The 21,009-nt window shown below is 37.1% G+C and overlaps 1 protein-coding gene across 1 annotated transcript; it reads left to right on the top strand.

Annotated features, from left to right (window-relative positions):
* Window positions 1-964: 964 nt before the first annotated feature.
* On the top strand, window positions 965-20,259 carry LOC124165060 (mitochondrial mRNA pseudouridine synthase Trub2). The gene is made up of 6 exons (XM_046542302.1): window positions 965-1,306; window positions 2,286-2,477; window positions 5,897-6,122; window positions 13,691-13,827; window positions 17,928-18,222; window positions 20,126-20,259. Exons 1-5 carry the CDS (start codon window positions 1,183-1,185, stop codon window positions 18,215-18,217), a joined length of 969 nt encoding a protein of 322 aa, XP_046398258.1. The 5' UTR covers window positions 965-1,182; the 3' UTR covers window positions 18,218-18,222; window positions 20,126-20,259.
* Window positions 20,260-21,009: the final 750 nt, after the last annotated feature.

The following is a 21,009-nucleotide window of genomic DNA, read 5'->3' as shown; positions in this document are numbered from 1 at the left end:
ATAATGTAAAATAATCTCTCATAAAATTATGTAAGTCCCAGAAAAGGTGGATGACAAGGACTCAAAATGATGTCAAAGAATTTAGGGGTATACGACGTTTCAAGGCATAAATTCAAGTTTCTATGGGTGCTAAGCCCGAATATTTCTCATTATAATAGAAATATCAATGTAAAATGTGGAGAGAAATATGAAGATACTCGGCACTAGCAGAAAATGACGGAAACAACGTTTAACTGCGGCATACAAGTCAAATAACGATTTTTCTCGGCAACTATCTTAAGCAAGCAATTCACACCGAAGACTCTAGATATTTTCCAAAGAATTTCATGGTAAAACGATACTTTTAAAACTTAAAAACACAGAATTCACTCACAATGGTAAGGGGCCCACTTGAATCCACGGACGATATTCTTGTTCTCCTCCTTCCCGTCTTTTCCTGGGCTGTGTACTTTGATAAGTACATATTTGAATTTGCCCTCGTTGTCAATCTCAACATCCGGAACACCAGCAAGTTTGGGGCAACTAGTCGCCATAACTCTCACCAATGTAAACGATTTAGCTAAGAAAAAAAATTGCAATTAAGATCCTATTTTACAGGAACGTACACATATGGTCAAGTAAACCATGGCATTCATACGATAATTTATTCAAATAACTTTCTCACGAAAGAAGGAGAGGGAGTCCTCACTTTCAATTTCCGTGTTATATTAGACCACATGCAAACTTGGTGCTCAACTTCTCACCATTTTAGCTTATTTGGCTATTTATATCATCGCCCCCTGCTGATTTAATTACGTCTAATTTTCGAATATTTGACTTAAGTATCACAATAATGATAAACTATCGATAACTAGTACGGTTTTACCATAATTTAACGGTTATTACCTTTAAAAAGACGACCGGCAAGCTGCAAGCAGACCATTCGTAAGGTGCCTTTCGCAAGCAGTGACAAAACATAATCGAAATTCGTTGATTGGACTGATGGAACGGGTTAAAGTTGTTGTTGCTAAGGAGTTGTTTGTTTTAGTCCGTTAACTTTGGCTACCGTCAATTAAATTGACGCCATTGTTAATTTTTTAATGGTAGGAAGAACGTTACCAGGGTTACTAAGCATATCTTGCCCATAAAAATGACGGTTACTATGGCAGCTTAGTGTCAGCCAATTTTTACTCTGTTTTGGCAATGGTAGTTATTGAAGAAGCTACTTTGGCATACCGGCTCTTAAATGGTATATTTTGTGTCTACAAGCCTGCAGGGATATCGAAATATGGATTAAGAAACAGAGTTATTAGTAATCTCAGCTCAGGTGAGGTTTTCAAATTCTCTTTCGCGTTTGGTGAGACAATATTAAAATGAAATTTACCGTCAAAGCCTGAATCGAGGCTTTTGAATGAGCTGTGATGGCATTATTTTGACATTGGCCAGTAAAATATTGTGGTTCTAAACTCACTAGCAAATAAAGTTCTCAATTCCCAATATATGAATGGACTGGCTGGGTGCTAAATGAGTATTGGGATTCATTACTTGAACTTTCCAAGTATACTCCTTGAATAACAGTGACTTCTCACATGAGTTCTGCCGCTGTTGTCTACTGCCTTGTGAAACGTTGCAATTAAAATTTTTAGTGCTATATATCCACGTCTATTGCTAAAGCCCCATTTCCACTACTTAACCCTATCGCTCCAGTAATTCTAACTTAGTAAGGGAAATACTAGTTGTGGAAATGTATCTGAAAATGGCTTCCACTGTGATTTACTCACTTTGAGTCTTTACTTAATTTAAGTCTTCTGCCATGATAAGTATTGAGTTATAACAACCTGTATCTGATTGGAATCCAGGTTGGCAGAAAAAAAAGCAATAAGTTACAAGGCTGCGAGGACAATGCTAGGAAGTAGTAATGGGCAGGGTGTCTAATGCCTGATTGTTCTTGCTAAGGTTATGTGCTACAGTTGTAGTCATGTATACTATGTGTTTGCATGAGCTGGTGAGTCCGTCTTACACCTCTCAGGGAAATAAGGGATTTTTTGTGTTCTCACCAATTTTTCAAAGTCAAGGTTAAAAATAAAGCTCTTAAAGGCTCACCAGAGCTTTTTGTAATACATTTTTAAATTCGTATGTACCCTTTTAAAATTATTGGCGTTAATCTCTGGAACATGTTATTTTGGTATAGTTAAAATTTTAATTTTTGGGTGGTTTATGAAAATCTGAAAATAAGACATATATTTTTACATGTTTTGAAGTCTGATACTAAATGTGCTTAAGTGAATAATATTGCTTAATTTTAGATTTATGTGAGTTGAAATGTCGACCCCCAACAACACATGTTTTCATCGAAGGAGAACCAAACAAAGCTCTCACTGTTACTGCCAGCCCAAGTTATGCCGACATGCCGGAAGTCATTGGACCAAGATATGTGCCAAAAGATATAAGATGCCATTGGGCCACCCATATGGGGAGCAAATCATCAGGTGTATTCGGTAACTAGAAATGAGTAACCATTTGCACTATTATTTGCACTCATGTTCATCCATTGACATTGCCTACAATGTAAAATTAATCATCCAGTTACTTGCCCCGTGGAACTTTTCCTTAGTTGGTAAATAAGTTTTTCTAAGAGAAATAAGAATTTTTATTTTATCTCTACCCTTGGTATTGCCATTTCTGATTGAGTAATTGAAGGTTAAAGTGCATTTGATTTCACATGCCGTTTGAATAATTTTTAACTTTCTCCTGGTGTTGTTACCCTAAAAATCGAAGGTTCTATATTCTGTTTAGGAAATGGGCACATTCAGCATCAGTCATTTCTTAGAGAGAGATCTATTCAGCTGCCACATGCTGAAGTACTCGTCTCAGATTGGTGGGAGCTCAAATATTGGCTCTAGGTGGCCAATGCTGTGTTGCTAGATGGTTCAAAAGCTCCTATGTTGTGCCCACTCAATTTTTTCAATTCAGGATGATTGAAAATATGCTACAAAGTAGACAGCTCTTGTGGTGAGTGAGGACTCACTCCCCCTGAATGCACTCGTTATAAGAATGGAGTCTCTGATATCTTTAGAAAAGAACACCAGGGGCCCTATACACAAAGGCAATCTCTCGGGTAGTTCATGGTTGGTTCTTGGAAAGACGTCATAATATCCGAGTGACCTATAAGATTTCTTTTCAAGGTATCTGTCTGGATCCGTTTCATGCCATAATACATCCGTGAATATTAAAACCTTCTTATGATCTCTGCGAGTACTCTGAATCTCATTGAGGTGCTGACAATCATCTCTGCTCCCATCTTTGCCATTGTGACTAATCTTGACGTATGGCATGTGTAACGATAGCAGATATAAACAATCATTCCACTCCTTTGTTCAATTTTCACAACAAAGGTATCGATGTGGCGTTCTAACCCTTTTAATAACAATGAAGCCAAAGTCAATAATTGACAAACAAAATGCAATGCTCCACTTTGTTAACAAAAATATTAGGAAGGAGAATAAATCTGATATAGCATTATTACTTTGGGGAAATATTATTCTAAGAATTTGGTGTGCCTATCAGGGGCAGTGAAGGACATGCTCCGAAATTTGAAACTTGGGGATACTTGTGTATAACGTAAAGTTAAAATGTCAGTTGGTGACAGCACTTAGGAACAAAAACTGTGAGTACTAGGGAATGTTTTATTTCTGAGCCTACATCCTTGGGATGGACTTGATTTGGATACGAAACTATTTATCTCCTGCATCCCTCGATTTCTGTGAGTGGAAAAAAATGTATGTCAATTGTCACTGACTGACACCAAAATGATGCACTGTTGCATTACATTCCTTTGCGTGAACATGCTACTTCCAAGTATCTATTAAAGGGATTGATAAGGCATAGTCATGATTGGGGAGGATGGTTAACTGGAAATTTTCATAGAAAAATCGTATCTTAGTAGAGAAATCTGCTGTAATAGAATGTCTTTGTAAATGGCATCATTTGCATATATGAAAGGAAAGCTCACTTCCTCAGCATTTTTGTAAAAAATGGTAAGAACATAAGGAGAAACTAGTACATATTAAAAAATTTGGAATATTTACTCCATATAAGGACTTTGAAGAGTCCATTTATCTCAAATTGAATTTTTGAACCCCTGTACGCCAGTTATGTAGAAACACTCATACGTCTACCCACCCTGCAGTGATTTATCCCTCTGTCCATTAGGTTGGTACCACCCATTTCTAATTGTACACCTCAAATTGTGTTGGTCGCATCATAGAAATTTTCTTTTTGACACCACTGGAGTGCCCAGCATTATGAAACTTTTGTCTTTTATACTTAAGGCATTACACATTTTTCTTCCCTAATCACTCATTTACTCCTCGATACCTCCATTGCAAAAACACTCAACAATCGCCGACCAAATCAAATCTGCTCATCCAGTAGCCCAATAGTACGAGTGTGCTCAGCTGGCAGCAACTGGAGCATAACCGCTCACCTCCAATTCTCCAAGCTTCAGAGGTGAGCGTTTATGCTGCGGCTACTACCAGCTGAGCGGATCCGTATTGTTGGGCTACTATATGAGCGGATTTGATTCGGTGGGCGATTGTTGAGCGTTTTTGCTGTGGAGGTATCGACCTGTCTGAATTTAGTGTTTAGATGGAGGTCTCCTATCCACACCTTTTCTCCCTTTAATAATGAATGTAGGTATTTCAATTCTGTTAACGTAATCATGGTTTGTATGAAGAATTCTCTGGTTTTGTGCTGTGTGGGTTTGCCTGATGTAAATGCATTCATTTATATGGGAAGTCTCTCTCAATTGTACTACCTTTAGTTGTAAGACACAAAATGTCTAACCATGCTAATTTAATTGCAAGGGACAATCTTGGCTGCACAACACGGCTAATCTGCTGACAGAAATGCTGTCTTGTCACCACATTTTTATTCTATGAACTTCACTTTAGTTATTCAGTTGCAGTTGCCATCAAATATTGCTAGTAATATTTAAGGCTGTATCCCTTGGGGCAATTTTTGTGGCTTCTGTTTGATTAGGTGGCAGTTATATGGCTCAGTCACCATTACTTACAGCTATTGTTGCCTTTTTGGACAGCTCAATTGCTAATTGCTTGTGTGTTGGATGAAATGATATCCACCTTTATTGGGCTGTTTGTTGGTTTAATTTTGATATTTACCCTAGGTCTTCTCTTGGCTTGTGGATCCTTGGAAAATTGCTCTCTCTAAAGCAATTGAGAATGCAATTTCTTTCATAGAATAGTCCACAGAAAGACCTACTTTCCTTGAAATGTTAGTATCTTGCTAAACACATGCTTATTCAGGTAAGCACAAGTCAATAAATCATGTGTTAATTGGAATAGTTAGTTGTTTTTATGATGCTACAAACAAAGGAGGAGGGTTGTATAATGTTCACTATTTACTGGCAAATTGTGGAAGCCAGTAAGTCCATGTGATGGGCTAGTAGTGGCTACATGAAGTTGCAACTGCTTACTGTGAATGGTATGAGGGACAAAAATTACCCTGTTGACATGGTCTTTAATTGTTTGTCATTTAAAATTTTACCATGCTAATAATGTTGCATATCTACATATTGCACTCTGTTATCAAGCATATGTATTGTGTATCTATTTGTGTTTCTATTACATATATATATGTATATATATGGTGTGATTTTATCATATTGAGTGTGTAATTTCATCATGCTCATCTTTATTAAGTGTTGAGCCTACCGGATGTGGTATCAAACTTGAGACCTTAATCTTCACTGCTTAAAATAATTATGCAGTCTTTTTGATCTATTAATTTGAATTTTGATCAAATGTAATGTCTTTTGCTTCCTTTTAGAATACTAGGAGGTATGTTATGTCTAGTTGAATTCATCATTTATTTTTGAACTATGATTCTTGCTTTCCAGTTTTTGGTATTGGAGCAGATGGAATTAAGTCAGCCATAAAATTTGATGAGGGGCGTCCATTGCGAGTTTATCATGTTTCTGCCCGCCTTGGCCAAGCCACTGATACCTGCTTTATGTCTCCGTATTCACGAGTCATAGAAAAAGCATCATTCAAGAGTGTAAGGCGTAGTGGACTAGATAGAATTCTTGCTGCCATTCAAGCGAATCACCAGCAACAAGCTTTCCAGTGAGTACAAAATAATTTTTTTTACCACTTCTTCTAACTGCTCAGTTAACTTGAACATTTTTACAACTCCATCTAATGCATAAAATTCTCATGTCACACTTTTTTGTAGCCAAACTCCTCCAAAATGGCTCGACTGATTCCTGTGTATGTATTCAGTAGGTTTGAGAATAGAATGTAAATTATTTTTCATTATTCCACTTGGCCCATGAGGCCCTGAATCATTTCCATAAGAAATACATCTGAAGTTGTTTTTAAAGCCAGCAGACCTTTTTTCTTTTGCATATTTCAATTAATGATAATGCTCACATTTAGTTGAGACATATGCCATTAGAAAGAAAAAGAAATGCACATTCTTATTCTTGCAATCGATTTTCATTTTCCACGTGATTTACGGTGAAATTTGAAAAGCAATACGTGAAAATGCTGAAATTTTAGCATTTTTGGCTTACTGTCCTCTTGACGACCATCAGTATTGTTTATGTAGTATGAGATCTCTTCTATCAATACCATTTACAATACCAGCAAAGCTTTAAATTATCCACCGGAGTTTTTGAATGTATTTTCTTTCCCATGACACCATTTATAACAAGGTTGGATCTCCAGTTAAATATGCTTTGCAAGAACCCCCCATGGCTGTGCAATGGCGAGCGATTAGTCATTAAAAAATTGATGAAAAACTTTGTTGAACTTTTTGAATGGAAAGTTCTAAGGAGAACATGCGTATTACTACCACCAATCTCTATTATTCAGACAGATGTCCCAATGGAATTTAAATGGGTTTATTTTCCAATTAGTTTGGCATTCGCAATGACAGTCAACAAGTCTCAAGGTCAAACAATGTCTGTTTGCGGCTTAGATTTGGGTACACCATGTTTTTCACACAGACAATTATACATGGCATACTCTCGTGTGTGAGTAAACCATCCAGTTTGTTTGTGTTGGCTAAAGATTTTGTACGCTCCATTGCACTAAGAGACTGATAATGTTCCTTTTTTTAATTGTCATAATTTGTTGAAGAGATGTAATTTGAAATTTATTGATTAAGACATGCTAAAGTACAATGAATTAAAATAATGGCTGTTTGGTGTTTTGTTATTTTTTATAGGTTGCCATGGTTCACAGCATGCCATTCCTTTTTCAGTCATATACCACATCCCCACACACTTACAATAAGTTCTATTTATTATTTGACTACCAAAATACTCACTAGAAATACATAATTTGCATAGCAAATCAATGTTTGCCAAGTCAGCTGTTGTAGAGCATAAAATATTTCGTGTGTCCTATTTTGTTACCCTTGTGGGTGCTTCGTTCAACTAATTAATTTAAAACTGAACTCATTCCATATTAATGTTATTTCATCTCCTTTTGCCTGTCACATTTAATCTCAGAGACTGTTGAAACCTTAATGTCTGGGAATTATTTGTGATTTTCTAGTCAAATACTGGAAGTATTATCTGTAATTATCATCATTTAGGCTACCTATTTTATCTTTAGGACATTGTATTTAACATATTCTCAGTGGGACATAATTTGAGTGAGTATCTCTCCTTTGTCTGGCCTGGCTATGATACCAATGTGAAACTTACATTTTCTCTGGCATTACTTACCACCTAATTATTGCAGTTATTTACCATTTATTATTGATTTATGTTATTTTTTGGTGTAGATTGGAAAAACATTGTCTGCAGAAATTTGTTAGCATCTCATTGGTTTGCATTATCAAGTATGATATTAAAGCATGCAAACCTGGTGTTATACTTGATCTTTTTACTTTAACCTAAGTGGACGCTGTTGTGACCAAGCTCGTTCATGGTCGCAGCTTGAGTGATCAGGAATGCTACTCCCCGTTTATTGGCACCAAATCAATTGCACAACAAAATGCACTTTTACATAGAAATAATACATATGAAAACCCAAATATATTACTATCCTCCCCTTCCAATAAGGGATCACTTTGCATTAACAATACTAGATATACACATACTCAACAATGTTAACTCGAAGATGTAATTTTAAGATAAAAAATGAAGGAATCAATTAATATTAATAGTTTTAAACATCTGAACAATATTACCTCCATTTAAGAGAATGCACATTTACAAATCAAAAATAATTCTCTCCTTTCTCAGCCTTAGTGGGTACAGTAGAATCCTGATTTAAGGTTTTTCAGCGGGGACAAAATTTAAAACACTAAATGTGGAAAAACACTAAATGAGGACCTGCCATTTTTTTCAGGTTTTAGGGCCTGTAATGATTGGAATGGCTTTTTATGAATAAAAAATATTATTTTAAGTAACTAAAAGGTGCTAAATGCAGCAACAAATTCATTGATTAAATGTTCTTTGCCCAATTAAGGTTGGATAATACTTTTCAGGAATCAGCTAAAAAATGGGTAGTAAAAATAAGTAATGAGAGGATGACAATTGTTTCAATGAAATATTTTAAGAAAATTATAATATTCATCAACTTAAAAGCATTCCCATACGGAATATTATTATGGAAATTAGTGATTCCATTTTACGCATATTTCAGTGGCCTCGAAGAAATTTTAAATTTTTTTCTGTAAAAGTGACATGTAGTGACTATGGCATTTCTAATATAATAAAAAAAGGTGTAAGTAGGTACTCGAAAAATCGTGTCATTGCATCAGTAAAGATGAGTGAAATAAAGGGACAGCAGAAGATCGCTAATCTCGAATTATAAACTACCGAATATATAGGAAAAGGAAGGTTTTCTGGAATTTTGCCAATTTAACGTTTTCTGTTGCCTCGGCGAAACGAGCGATTTATGAGCCTCCTGTGCGCACATTTTGGATAATCTTATATATAATATAAGATAATATATATAATATAATATAAGTAGTTTAAGTTAATGTCGATACACACAGAGACACAAAAAAGAAACACTCACATTGAATAAATAAACTTGTGAAGCTATCGAAGCACTTCAGGCTTCTTCGTCAGCTGAAGAATGAATCATTCTTCAGCTGACGAAGAAGCCTGAAGTGCTTCGATAGCTTCACAAGTTTATTTATTCAATGTGAGTGTTTCTTTTTTGTGTCTCTGTGTGTATCGACATTAACTTAAACTATTTATATTACGTGCCACGTGCATTTCGGATTTTCCAATACATAATATAATATAAGGATATATATAATATAAGGAAATAAAGGAGAATCTTTTTTCTAGTAGAAACATGGTGAGTCGGAGTCAAGGTGATCAGCGCGCCGCGTAAGCAACTTCTCCGGGCTCCATTCGACCTGCATGAGGCCGCGGATATATGACAACGAATCTGGTGTTATCATCGAGTTGAATCACCATCGACTTGTACGCGTACTAGAAATAAGATTCTCCTTTTTTGGATGACCTCGAAATCCAAAATGTGCGCTCAGGAGGCTCATTGTCAAAACTCCGATTGTCATTCTCTTTAGACATAAAATAGCACCAGATCTTTGAATCGACAGCGATATCAACCAGCCGCATGTTGGTATCTAGGCTCCGGGATATCTAAATTACGATGTAAAATAATGTTGTTCCGTTAGGAAAGAATGTTTTCACTCACGATCATGACAGGGGAAACACTTCCTCGGTTCTTTCGCTGTTCCTCCGTGGAAACTGACCTTGGAATGGATTATAAAAATAATCTTCTAGTGAACTGCGCAAATGATATCGAGCCTCTTATGAAAAGAGAAAGTAGCTGACTGGAAAAATATTGGGCTAACAATGGACTGACCGTAGAGGGTAGAGTAGAAAGGGGCATAAGCCGTCAATTGAAAACATTACGAGGAAACCATCATTGTAGTGGCCCTCGGATGATAACTCGTGTCATCAGTCGTCACGTATCATCGAAGTTCACGAAGTGAAGGATAAGGTAGTTAGAGGTTATCAAGGGATGACTTAGCTCTATTAGATCGGATCTGATACAAAAAGTGTTTGGATCAGAAGGGGAGCGAAACATTACGAGAGGACAAATCACCCAGCTTGCGAGTTGAAGGTCCCAGCGCTGCATTCGCGGAAGAAAGCAGTTGAAGGAGCGTTCTCCGGTAGATTCTAATGACTCTTGGTAAACTTTCATGAGAGACTTCTTGTCGATGAGCAGAAATTCGAAGATTTTGATAATCATTTGCATGAGCCGTCATGAAAAAACGTTAAATCGGGCAAAAAAATCTTGTGCGGGAAAAATTTTTACGACCATAAATGCGGAAAAACACAAAATGCGGAAACAGTAAATACGGATAATTTTTACATTGTCCTAATAGGGAATGAATTGGGACCGCAAAAAATAAACGCTAAATGCGGAAAAACGTTAAATGCGAAGACGTTAAATCCGGATCCGACTGTACTTCATATTTTCCCTCCCCTTGTCAGTCCCAGCCATACATGTTCACATGTCATTTATCTCTCCCTTAGAAAGTGGTTTCCTCTTCCTCTGGTGCTTCAGTGGTTTTGCTCTACAGTACTGGTTCTCTTTCAGTTGATTCCACCTCCATCCCTGCTGATTCAAGGCTTCCCCTTGCTCTCAATTAGTTAATGTACCTGTGGACGAGAACACCCTCATCTGTTAACACAGAGTACAACCTGGATCCAAACACTTCCTTTACAACTCATGAAGTCCATTTTGTCTGACCACAAGGATACACTTTCACCTTCACTCTTTCATTTTTATGCTACACTCTAAGGAATGTTCCACCTTGTGCCACCATTTGCGCTCTCTGTTTGTTGTTTACAGTGTTTCCAAGGTTTAGTTTCACTAATGATAGCTGAGAATGAATTGTCCTTCCAAACATTAACACACAAGGGGATTCACCCGTAGTTACATGAGGAGTAATACTGTATTGAAACAGGTAACGAGGCAAAGCAAAGGGCAAATGTGTTCCCTGCTCCATCAGAGTCTTCACCTTGTTCTTAAAGATTTTCAGCAGCCCCATTTGAGGCTGGATGTAGGGAGGAGAAAAGGTGTGCTTGATGCCATTTTGGTCACAAAACTCCTCGAACAGTGCAGAGGTAAAGGGAGAGCCATTATCAGATACAATTAGTTTGGGAAGCCCAAAAGTAGCAAAAATTGTAGCAAAATTTCTTCATCGGAACTATTTTTGATTTCCCTAACCTCAGGCCATTTTGTTGTCTGTCAACCAAGATCAAAAATAACTTTCCCAGAAAGGGCCCCGCTAAATCCACGTGCAATCTTTTCCAAGGCCTTTCAGGCCATTCCCAGCACTGTACAGGGGCCTTGCTAGGTGCAGGTTTGTTTGACAGATATGATATGCTGGAATTTGCTAAATGCTCCAAATCTTGGTCCAATTTTGGCCACCAAACATCCCGTGCAACAAAATGGACGTTGCGTTCACTTTGCACTGCTGAGCATGCTGTTACTTTCTTCGCAGCTTTCTCACACAAGGCAGCTACTTCAATGGCCTTATCAAAGAACAGGTCCTCGTCCTCCAAGTATAAGGCTTGCACAATGGCCTTGTTGTGTAGGCCCAACATAAACTGGTCTCGTAATGCTTGGTCCAGGAACATTAAAATTTGTATTACAGTAAGTCCTTGAGTCATTTGCAGTACAATTACAGTAAGTCCTTGACATACGAACAAGATGCGTTCCAAGACCTTGTTCATAAGTTGAATTAGTTTATATGTTGGAAAGCCTAAGCAAGACATGGAAAAGTATGGTTACCCTGCAGAAATGTGTAATATCTACTTTATTTTTCAATGAAAGAAACTTTCTTTTCAATCCTGGCACCATTATTGCAAATTTTCTTTCCGCTCTTGTCACATTTCTTACATTCTCACAGCTGAGTCACTGCAAATGGTTGATGACCCCTTTTTGCAAAGAACTGTTTGGTTGAGTATCCTAGCTGATATATCATTTTCCCTCACTTGGCAAGGATGTGTGTTACAGGCAAGCCACCCCCTAATCACACTAACTTTGTCCCTCAAGTATCTGTGTTTACTGTCATCACTGAAGAGTTGTGCTTTCAACTTCTCAAATGCTTACACTGGTAATCTGGAGGTTTTTAATTAAGGTCTTTGCTCTACCAATGTAGACAGCTGATATGTGCCATGCCGCTGATGCCAAATATGCTCCAAATGAGATCTCCCAAAATGCTGGTAATACCTAATAGGATTGAAACCCAATGTTTGTACTCCTTGCATATGAAGCCTGATTATCAATCATCAGTGATCAATTCACAGAAACCAGAGTTGTGGAAGCTGGTGAGCTTCTGCACACAGTGACAAAGTCCTAACACTTATGCAAATGAATTTTTGAGTCAGTGCACAGGTTTTCATTTATTTTCCTGATATAAATCATTTTGAATGTGGCCATGAACTGCCCTAAATTACTTGCATTATGCAACTATTGATAAAAATATGTGGTCCTGCAGTATTTTGTTTGAAATTTCTGATTTTATTTGAATTTCTTTCTGAAAGTAGATTTAATGTGAAATCATTTTATGTCCAAGTTGGTGCCTTAAATTTTGAATTAACGAGGTTTTACTGTATATGATGCCTAATAGTGCTGCTGATCATAGAATGCATTTGACTCTATTTTCATTTTTATTCACATTTCAAAAATGAGAGATGGATATGTTCATGTGCAAATGCAGGACATTCTTTTTAAGTAACTCAACTCATGCATTATTTATTTTCTACTCATGGAATCAATGTGCTTCCGCCTTCAATATCATTGTCCTCTTTGTACAGTGAGTCCTCGTTTAACGTCACTTACCGTTCCTGAAAAATGTGACGATAAACGAAATGACGTTAATCGAAACATAATATCCCATAAGAAACAATGTAAAAAGTGAATATCGGCTCCTAGACCTCACAATTCCTACGCGAAAAAATTTTAGCGTATCATATCTGGGGCGTTTTTTCACGATGGGAATGCCAAACTATGGCATAAATACGAGTTCCTGTCTTCATCGACGACAATAGCAGCAGTGACGCAAATCCTTCTCCATTTTTGTATCTTCCCGCATTTGTTTTGCGGTATCGCTATGGTGGTCGCCCAGGCGAGCGTCGCCTGGGCATCGTCATCGCTGAAACATCGTCGCAGTTACAGGAACAATAATTATTGTAAACACGGCGAAAAAAGTGACGACAAAAACTCCGAGTTCTACACGGAAAAATTCCTTGAGATCACTTTTTAGGTTCCTGAAAACCATTATGTCAAGTAAAACCTTGAGCACCTACCTAAGAATTCATTTTGCAGACAATTTGCTAAAACCGTAATCACAATTAACAATAAACACACCGTTTTACACTTCGTTTAGACTGACTGTATTACCGCCCACAAAACGAACAACCTGCAACGCCCGCTGCTTCGCATTTTTTTCTCGCGCGAAATTTAAAAGCCTTGACGTTATCGCGAAGCGAAGGTGCGATAAACGAATGAGGGTCTCAAAATTTTCGTGACGTTATCGCGAAATGACGTTAAACGGGGTGACGTAGAACTAGGACTCACTGTATTTAAATTAGCAAAAAAAATTAGGGCACCTGTTGTATCCATTATTAGGCCAAGGTATGTAGATCAATCAATAAAACTAGTATCGTTTATTCTTTCAGTCAAATTGGTGTGGATCCTCAAAGCCAGGCAGCATATGATCTTGCAGTTCAAGGACCCATTAGGCCAGTGTCCAGAAAGATACCAGTTCTATATGGGTTGAAATGCATTAACTTTGACCCACCAGATTACACTGTTGGTAAGTTTCTTTGCTAAACTAACCTATAAGTTTTGTTTGCTAATTGTGAACTATTTTGTATTTTGTTTTATTAATAGAAATATATATTTGTTAATTTTGCATATTTAACCCTTTTGCGCTGAAAATTGGGTAGTGCTGGTGACTACTTTCATATGCAGAAGTCCTAACGTCAGGTATAGCTGGTGTGGATTTTTCAATGCAAATGACCGCACTTCAGTTTTAGGTGGTGCGGGGTAAGGGAAGTGACCGCTAACATTGAATCATTAAAATGAGAAATTTTCACTGATATTTTATATGTTTTGCTCTTTTTAGCACCTGACGTGCCCAGATCGGTTTCCTCCTGACGTTTCCTCAAAACGTCGGCAGCTGTAATGCTCTTACCAGGCTCGACGTTCATTTTTCTTTTTTTTTGGAGGGGCATTACTCTTTTGGCCTCCGCATCACATTTTCTCCAACAGTTCTATCACTGAGTCACTCACAAGTTGCACGGACGAGTTCCTTTCATTAATATTCGATGTATCTAATCCACTGGGGATCTTCTTCAGAACATTCTCCGGGGATAATGAGTGAATGCCGCCAGTGCGGAAACCAGCCATAAGATTAGCAGCGGCATTGGGCTCAACTCTTCAGTTAAAATTTCTCTCCAAGCCATTTTAAGTGGCTGAAAAAATGTCACATCCAATGGCTGGAGCAGATGAGTGGCATTGGGAGGGAGACACACAAATCTAAAGTCATTTTCCTCACACATTCTAATCGCATCCGCACAAAAATGGCTGGGCAAATTATCACCAATCACCATTTTTGGGCCAATGAGGCTATTTGCCCATGGCATCACGATGGCTGAAAATCAATCAATAAATGTAATTTCGTCGAACCATCCGGATGCTGACCTATTATATCCAGCACTTCTAGGGCCCCCAAGGGTCCATGGATCCCACATTTTCTCTGATTTGTACACCACATACAATGGTAATGTTCGCCCACTTGCCGTTCCTGCAAACATGATGGAAGTGGAAGATTTAGATGAGTTCAAAATATGCTCAGGATATTTAGTCCCCCTCTTGAATATGCACACTTTTCCACCAGGGTCGTCATCCAGGTTCGTCTCGTCATAATTGAGGATGTTGGATGGAGGAACCCCATCAATTGTCTTTCTCAACTGTTCAAAATATTGTTTGCATTGCTGAGGATCAACCTGTAAATATGAATGGAAGTTTTGGAGGAAACTTTGAAAAATACAAAATAATCAACACTTGCACTGGAAATTAAAATAATAGAAACGAAACCTTACCATAGATCTCCTAATGGGAATATTTCTACAAGTCAATATTTCTACGAATACAAAGAGAGTTCAGCATCTGCGGAGAAATCCTTCCGCCCATTCTTCTCCAGGCAAATTATTCTTAAATTGTGGCTCAGAATGTCTAGCTTTGTCCAGGTATTGTTTGGCCAATATATGAAGATCAAATTTTGTGAATGGAAAGCCCCATTCCGAAACCTTAGATTTGCACAGATAATTGCCTCATCTTCTTCATTAAACGCTGTCTGAGCTCCATGTTTGCCGGGATGTTTTCCACAAAAATGATCAGAATGAGTTGACTTTGGGATCTGGTATTTCTTGGAAGCAGCTCTGATTGAAAGTTTCTTCAATCTAACTTCCTCAAGTGCCTTCTCAGTATCACGGTACTTATCCGTTTTCTGGGCCAAATAACACCACTTCAATTCCATAGCACAAAAAACACAAACCACACACATGTACGCTTCTCTCGTCACTTGGCGTTGCTCTGTTCGACTTCAGGCGGGGATATGTCCGCACGCTGTCCGACTCAAAAAGGAATGACAGGAAATTTATTTGATGCTCAAAATTTAGATTTGAGTACATTGTAAATAATGTATACTTGGAGAGAATATATTTCTTCAGGATTATACACACCTTTATACTGATTGTAACTACATTGACGGAGGTGACATGTGAAAGTTAGACAGCAACATTATCTCCAGATTTTTTCTGAAATTAATCTTGTTACAACTTCGAGCCCAATTAAATGGAGACAGGCGGTGTCACGAATGCTTCCAAAAGGAAACATTATACGCTACGCAATCATATTACGTCTTGGTGAGTGGGCCGAACAGAAACAATTCATATCATTTCTAAATCAGAACTGCTCGGTGACCGACTTCACACCCCCTGTCCGACTTAAGACGCAATGATGGTACTCCAATTTTTGTATACTTTGCAATAAATTCTTCATTTTATTCTGTGAAAGCAATTTTTAAGCAAAATTTTACAGTAGCTAATAACAGACTTCTGGATTTAGAGTCTTATTACCTTGTGTTCACTAACTTTGTTATTTTTTTAAAAAACACTCCTGCACATTTAGAAAACACTCATGCACAAGTCAAGTTATTCATTCCTTATTTAGACATCATTTTCATACAAATTAGCTGCTTTTTATTCTCTTCCTCACAGGCTATTTAACATCCCCATGTCAGAGATCAACTATACCAAAAAACTGAACATAATCAAACAAATAGAAGCAAGCAATGGATGAACCACCACTCATAAACAACCATTGCAAAAGCAAACACTGCAAACAAGCCATGAAGAATACTTTCCCAGCCCTCCTTGCAGATGAAATAGTCAGGAAATGGTGTAGAATATGTACAATTCTTGGAAGAATTTCTTATAAGATTACCAAAATATTTCCCACTGATAAATTCCAACCCACCTATCATAACGAGTTCTCATTATACAGTAGACTCTCATTATTATGAAGTTCACGGGACTGGAAAACCGGAGGATCATAATAACGGAGTTTGTAAGATCTGAAAATATACCTTTCCTTGATCTCCCCCATTTTATTACGGTCACGGGTTGCAAAGTCTTATTTTCGGGACCCAACAAAGTGGGACTTGGGCCGTATCCTCAAAATCCGGGAGCAGGTACCCGAACCCCTCATCTTATATTAACCCTCTTTGTGGTAAGGTAAGTGGTCATTCAATTGTTCATTCAGTCAGTTTTCGAAGTAAATATTTGTTCCTTTCTTAAAAATATTAACTAACAATTGAATTCTTTGTCTTTTGAGCAGCGTTTACAATTTAAACAAAATTCTATGATAAATATCTCTATTTCAGCATAAAATTAGCAGCGAAATTGTTGCTGCATTTAATGCATTAATATTGACGGTAGAGCTTGGTTCAAAATTTGACAATTCTCAGAGTGAAATGAGGAATTCAATTCGAAGTCTGCAATTTACGTGTAAGCAACGATTATCCACATTGCTAATTCATATAAACGAAGCATGATTGACAGCGAATCAATCCCGCTGGTAGGTTTATAAACCCCAGAAGGAGGGAGCCCAACTACCCTTGAAGTCCGAGATAATGCGGAGTCCCCGCTAGGAAGGGTCAAAAAAGGTTGGTGGTGAGAGTGCGTGATTATCAGCAAGACCTTTCTAAACAAATATCCTGCAACAATGCTCCGTACGAAGAGTACGGGAGAGTCTCTTGGGGCTCAGTGCAGCAGTCATGCTAAGGCAAGAACTCCTCTGTCTCGAATGGGTTAAATATGTGAAATTGGGTAACAAAGTTATTTTGTTTGGCCAGATGCAATTTCACCAAAATTTTGCCTGAAACTATTGATTACATTTTGATATTTGTTTCATGGCTTTTGTGTTGATTTTGTGATGTAGAGACCATTATCAATCCAAAATAATTGGGTCATTTTTTATAGATGCAAACATACTGATAAACTAATGATTTTATCCATCTTCTCTGCTTCTATGACCATAAGAGTGATTTATGTACAATTTTTGTCAGTTTATTTTACATGAAACATGTTTACAGATACATTTGTTGGCTAATTTGTTAAGTTTGGACTTGTTGATAATGTAACAGTCCATGCAGATTGTCCAAGTTTTATGATACATTTTTTGGCTAGGATCTATTTTTTATCCCAACTTTTACTCTTGAGAGAAATCTACTCTATTATACATATTTGTTTTTTTAGGTGTAGACCAGTGACATTTACTCTATTATATTTGTTTTTTAGGGGTAGGCCAGTATATAATCTGAAATGATATTTTTCATTTTTCCACCAGAGGTGCACTGCATCAATGAAAATGAGGATTTCTTGGCAAACTTAATGCTTGATACAGCAATTAAGCATCATACTCTTGCTGCATGTACTAGTATTCGGTGTGTCCGTCATGGGCCGTTCACTTTTCATGATGCTTTGCTTCGGAAACACTGGCATTTGGAGCATATCCTAAATAATATGGCCAAATGCAAAAATATCTTGGAACAACAGGTAGAAGTAAAGCCTCAGCTACAGCCATTAGTCCCTGTGATTGAGAGAAGTGCTTATGAAGAAGAAACTTCTGAGTTGTAATCAAGGTAAGTAAATGTAGACTTTCATGTTTGTTGAGCCCTGTAACAAAGTGTATTGGCATTGTAACTGTAATCTTTTCTGAATGAACCTGATTGCATGGGTATTGTTGTTCTCTTCACCCTCTTACTATTTAGAAGCATGATTTATTAAGCAGTAACATAGATTCACTTTTGTTATTTTTCTTTGCAATTACCTGCACTGATTATTAGTTATTACTAACACATAAATCCTTGCAAAAAATTCTCTTCCTCATGGTTTTAAACCTTTTACCCATGTATTTTATGAAGATTGAAATTAAAGAACTCATTATTTTTGTATCTTCCGTGGTTGATTTAAATTACAGGTAGTTGTCGTTGAAGAATTAAAAAAGTTAGCCTTTTTTTATAAATTGTCAATTCTTTGAAAAGTACCTTGAATTTTCAAGTACATATTATGTATATGCTTGACATGCGTTTTCACTTGCACCATGCATTCTCTTGCCTAATATTGTTGAAATTTTATTTGCCTCAGTGAAAAATGCAAATTTCAGTCGTTCTGAAAATGTGACTTTGAGTAGGCAAGATTCTGCAGGAGTTCCATGTATAATACATGCATGAGTGTGCATTCTACTGAAAATTATGGAAAGACAGCCAAATGTTATCCTGTGGTTTATATATGAGTGCACATTATATGGTGGAATTTAGGGTGCTCTAAATACTTAGCAAGGTTTATTCTAAATAGCAAGACCTTATGTTCCAATAATCAGAGCACGTAGCATCTAATAACATTAGAAATGTGATAGTTGTAGCATCAAGTAATTACCGTATTTCTTCGAATAAAGCCCCCCTCTGAATATAGTCCCCCCTCCTAATTTGGAGGCTTCAGTTTCAGGAAAAGTTAAAAAAAAAATGTGTTTGAATATAGTCCCCCCCTTCACTTTTACCATGGGCATTTTTTTAAAAAAAGGGGGGATTCTTTCCAGACATATACAGTATTTGATAGCCTTCCACCCAAATGCCTAAGCTAACTGCAGCTTTCAGTTGAACTTCATACTAAGTTCTTTTACTGACCATAGGGACTGAAACTGAGGTATGTGCTTCTGTACCAAGGAAAAATTCATAATATCTTTTCTTTTGCCATGTCTTTATATGTCCCTTTAGTCAGGACCATGACTTTACTTCGTAATAACATTAAGGAGAGTCTATTGTAACTACAAATAAGACAGGCCATAAGGGCGGGAGAGTTACACAGAGCAGTTTTCATCCCCCACTTTCTGCTCTTTCATTTAACTTCCCTTGCCATGGTAATAGTCGACCCTTCCAAATACCATCTGTGATTTTGCCTAGCCTATTACTCTGTTGCCATTACAGAGTAGCTAGAAAATATTTTTGTTCAGTGAAAGAAATCATGTAGTGTCTGATGCTCAGCATGTTAAAATAATAATTTTACAAGAAAAATTGAGTATGCATCAGGGATCTATCTAATGAACTACCTATTGGATTTTTAATGGGACAATGGTTATTTATTCCATGGTTGTATGTTTTTTAGCAAGTGCTTCAAGTGTGTAGTGACTGACTGAATAGGCTGTGTAGTGATCGATGAACATTTCATTGTTATTTGCTAGTAAATAGAAAAAAATGATGCCACATGATGATTTAAGGTTGCTATATTACAATGGTGTGCCCTTAAATATGGACTAATTACCTAGTGTAGTAAATGAAGTGCAGTTTTTGTCTGAAAGTTCATATGAAGAGAGATAAGTTTCAGGATGATGCATTTAGGATTTTATTTGATTATAGTGGTTTTATCTCATGTTATATTTCCAAATTTCAAGTATGTATTAACTAACCATTGTAGTTCCTTATTTGCTGGTGTTCATTCAATTTTATTTATTTTGTCTTAACTTTTGTATTCTTGTATTTTTAACAGATGCTGATCATGGGTATTCCCAGCCTTGATGTATCATCTAGGTAAAGCAGTGTATAATTTAACATTGTACCTGATGTATTGAAACCTATTTGTTTCTATTTTTTACCAATTTTATAATAAAGTGTTAAGATGAACTTATGTGTAGCCAATTACTTGTTGAAAACTAACCTTTTTACCTCCAAATTATATCATTTGAAACTTTTAACCGTAGTTGCTCAGAGCTAACTCATTAATATTGAATTGTGTTCCAAATGCATTGTATCAACCTGTCTTTCAAGTTACGCAGTCGGGAGTTATTGATGTGAATTCTTTAAAGTTTGTAGGTAGTAGTGGCGGCATAAACAACTCTTTTTGCGGAGCTGCCTCACTGCTCACAGCACAATTCCGAGAGCCTCTCGTACAGTGCAACTCAGCATGGGTTTTGGAGGGAAAGAGGGTAGTCGAAGAATGGGAGGGGAAGGTGGTGAGTGGGGGAGTGATTTTTGAGCAAACTTTTAAAATGCAAAATTTCCTGGAATACTCCTTGAAATAATTGTTTAAAATTATGTAATTTCATATTACCATTAGCTTCATTTTTGTCTTGTTTTAATTTCCTAAATTTGCTGATGAAAAAATTTTTACATGGGCATCTTCAACCCTTGTTCACTTAAGATGTAAGGGTATTGCAGGAAAGAGAATTGTGATAGATGTCATATGGGATTCTTAAGAGAAATTCCTAGAAAATGAATTGAAAAAATCTTTCAAGGGACGTGAAAAGTTGAGCAGTGAGCTACTCTCAAAAAGTGCCATGGATCCACCAAACGCGAGATGAGCCCCACACTCCAACACACACAATGTATGAGGAGGGAGTCATGTGCGCATGGAGTCTGACTTCCCTTCACACA

The sequence above is a fragment of the Ischnura elegans genome, chromosome 9 (genome assembly GCF_921293095.1).
Source record: "Ischnura elegans chromosome 9, ioIscEleg1.1, whole genome shotgun sequence".
In the NCBI taxonomy this organism is placed as follows: Eukaryota; Metazoa; Arthropoda; class Insecta; order Odonata; family Coenagrionidae; genus Ischnura; species Ischnura elegans.
This window is presented reverse-complemented; position numbering and strand designations above follow the sequence as displayed.

What these genes read in the sequence shown, in the direction of transcription:
- LOC124165060 (XM_046542302.1), top strand. Translation starts at nt 1,183, where the DNA reads ATGGTAGTTATTGAAGAAGCTACTTTGGCATACCGGCTCTTAAATGGT. An exon ending in TATTAGTAATCTCAGCTCAG is followed by an intron (nt 1,307 to 2,285) that starts GTGAGGTTTTCA and finishes GCTTAATTTTAG; the next exon opens with ATTTATGTGAGTTGAAATGT. An exon ending in CCCACCAGATTACACTGTTG is followed by an intron (nt 13,828 to 17,927) that starts GTAAGTTTCTTT and finishes TTTTTCCACCAG; the next exon opens with AGGTGCACTGCATCAATGAA.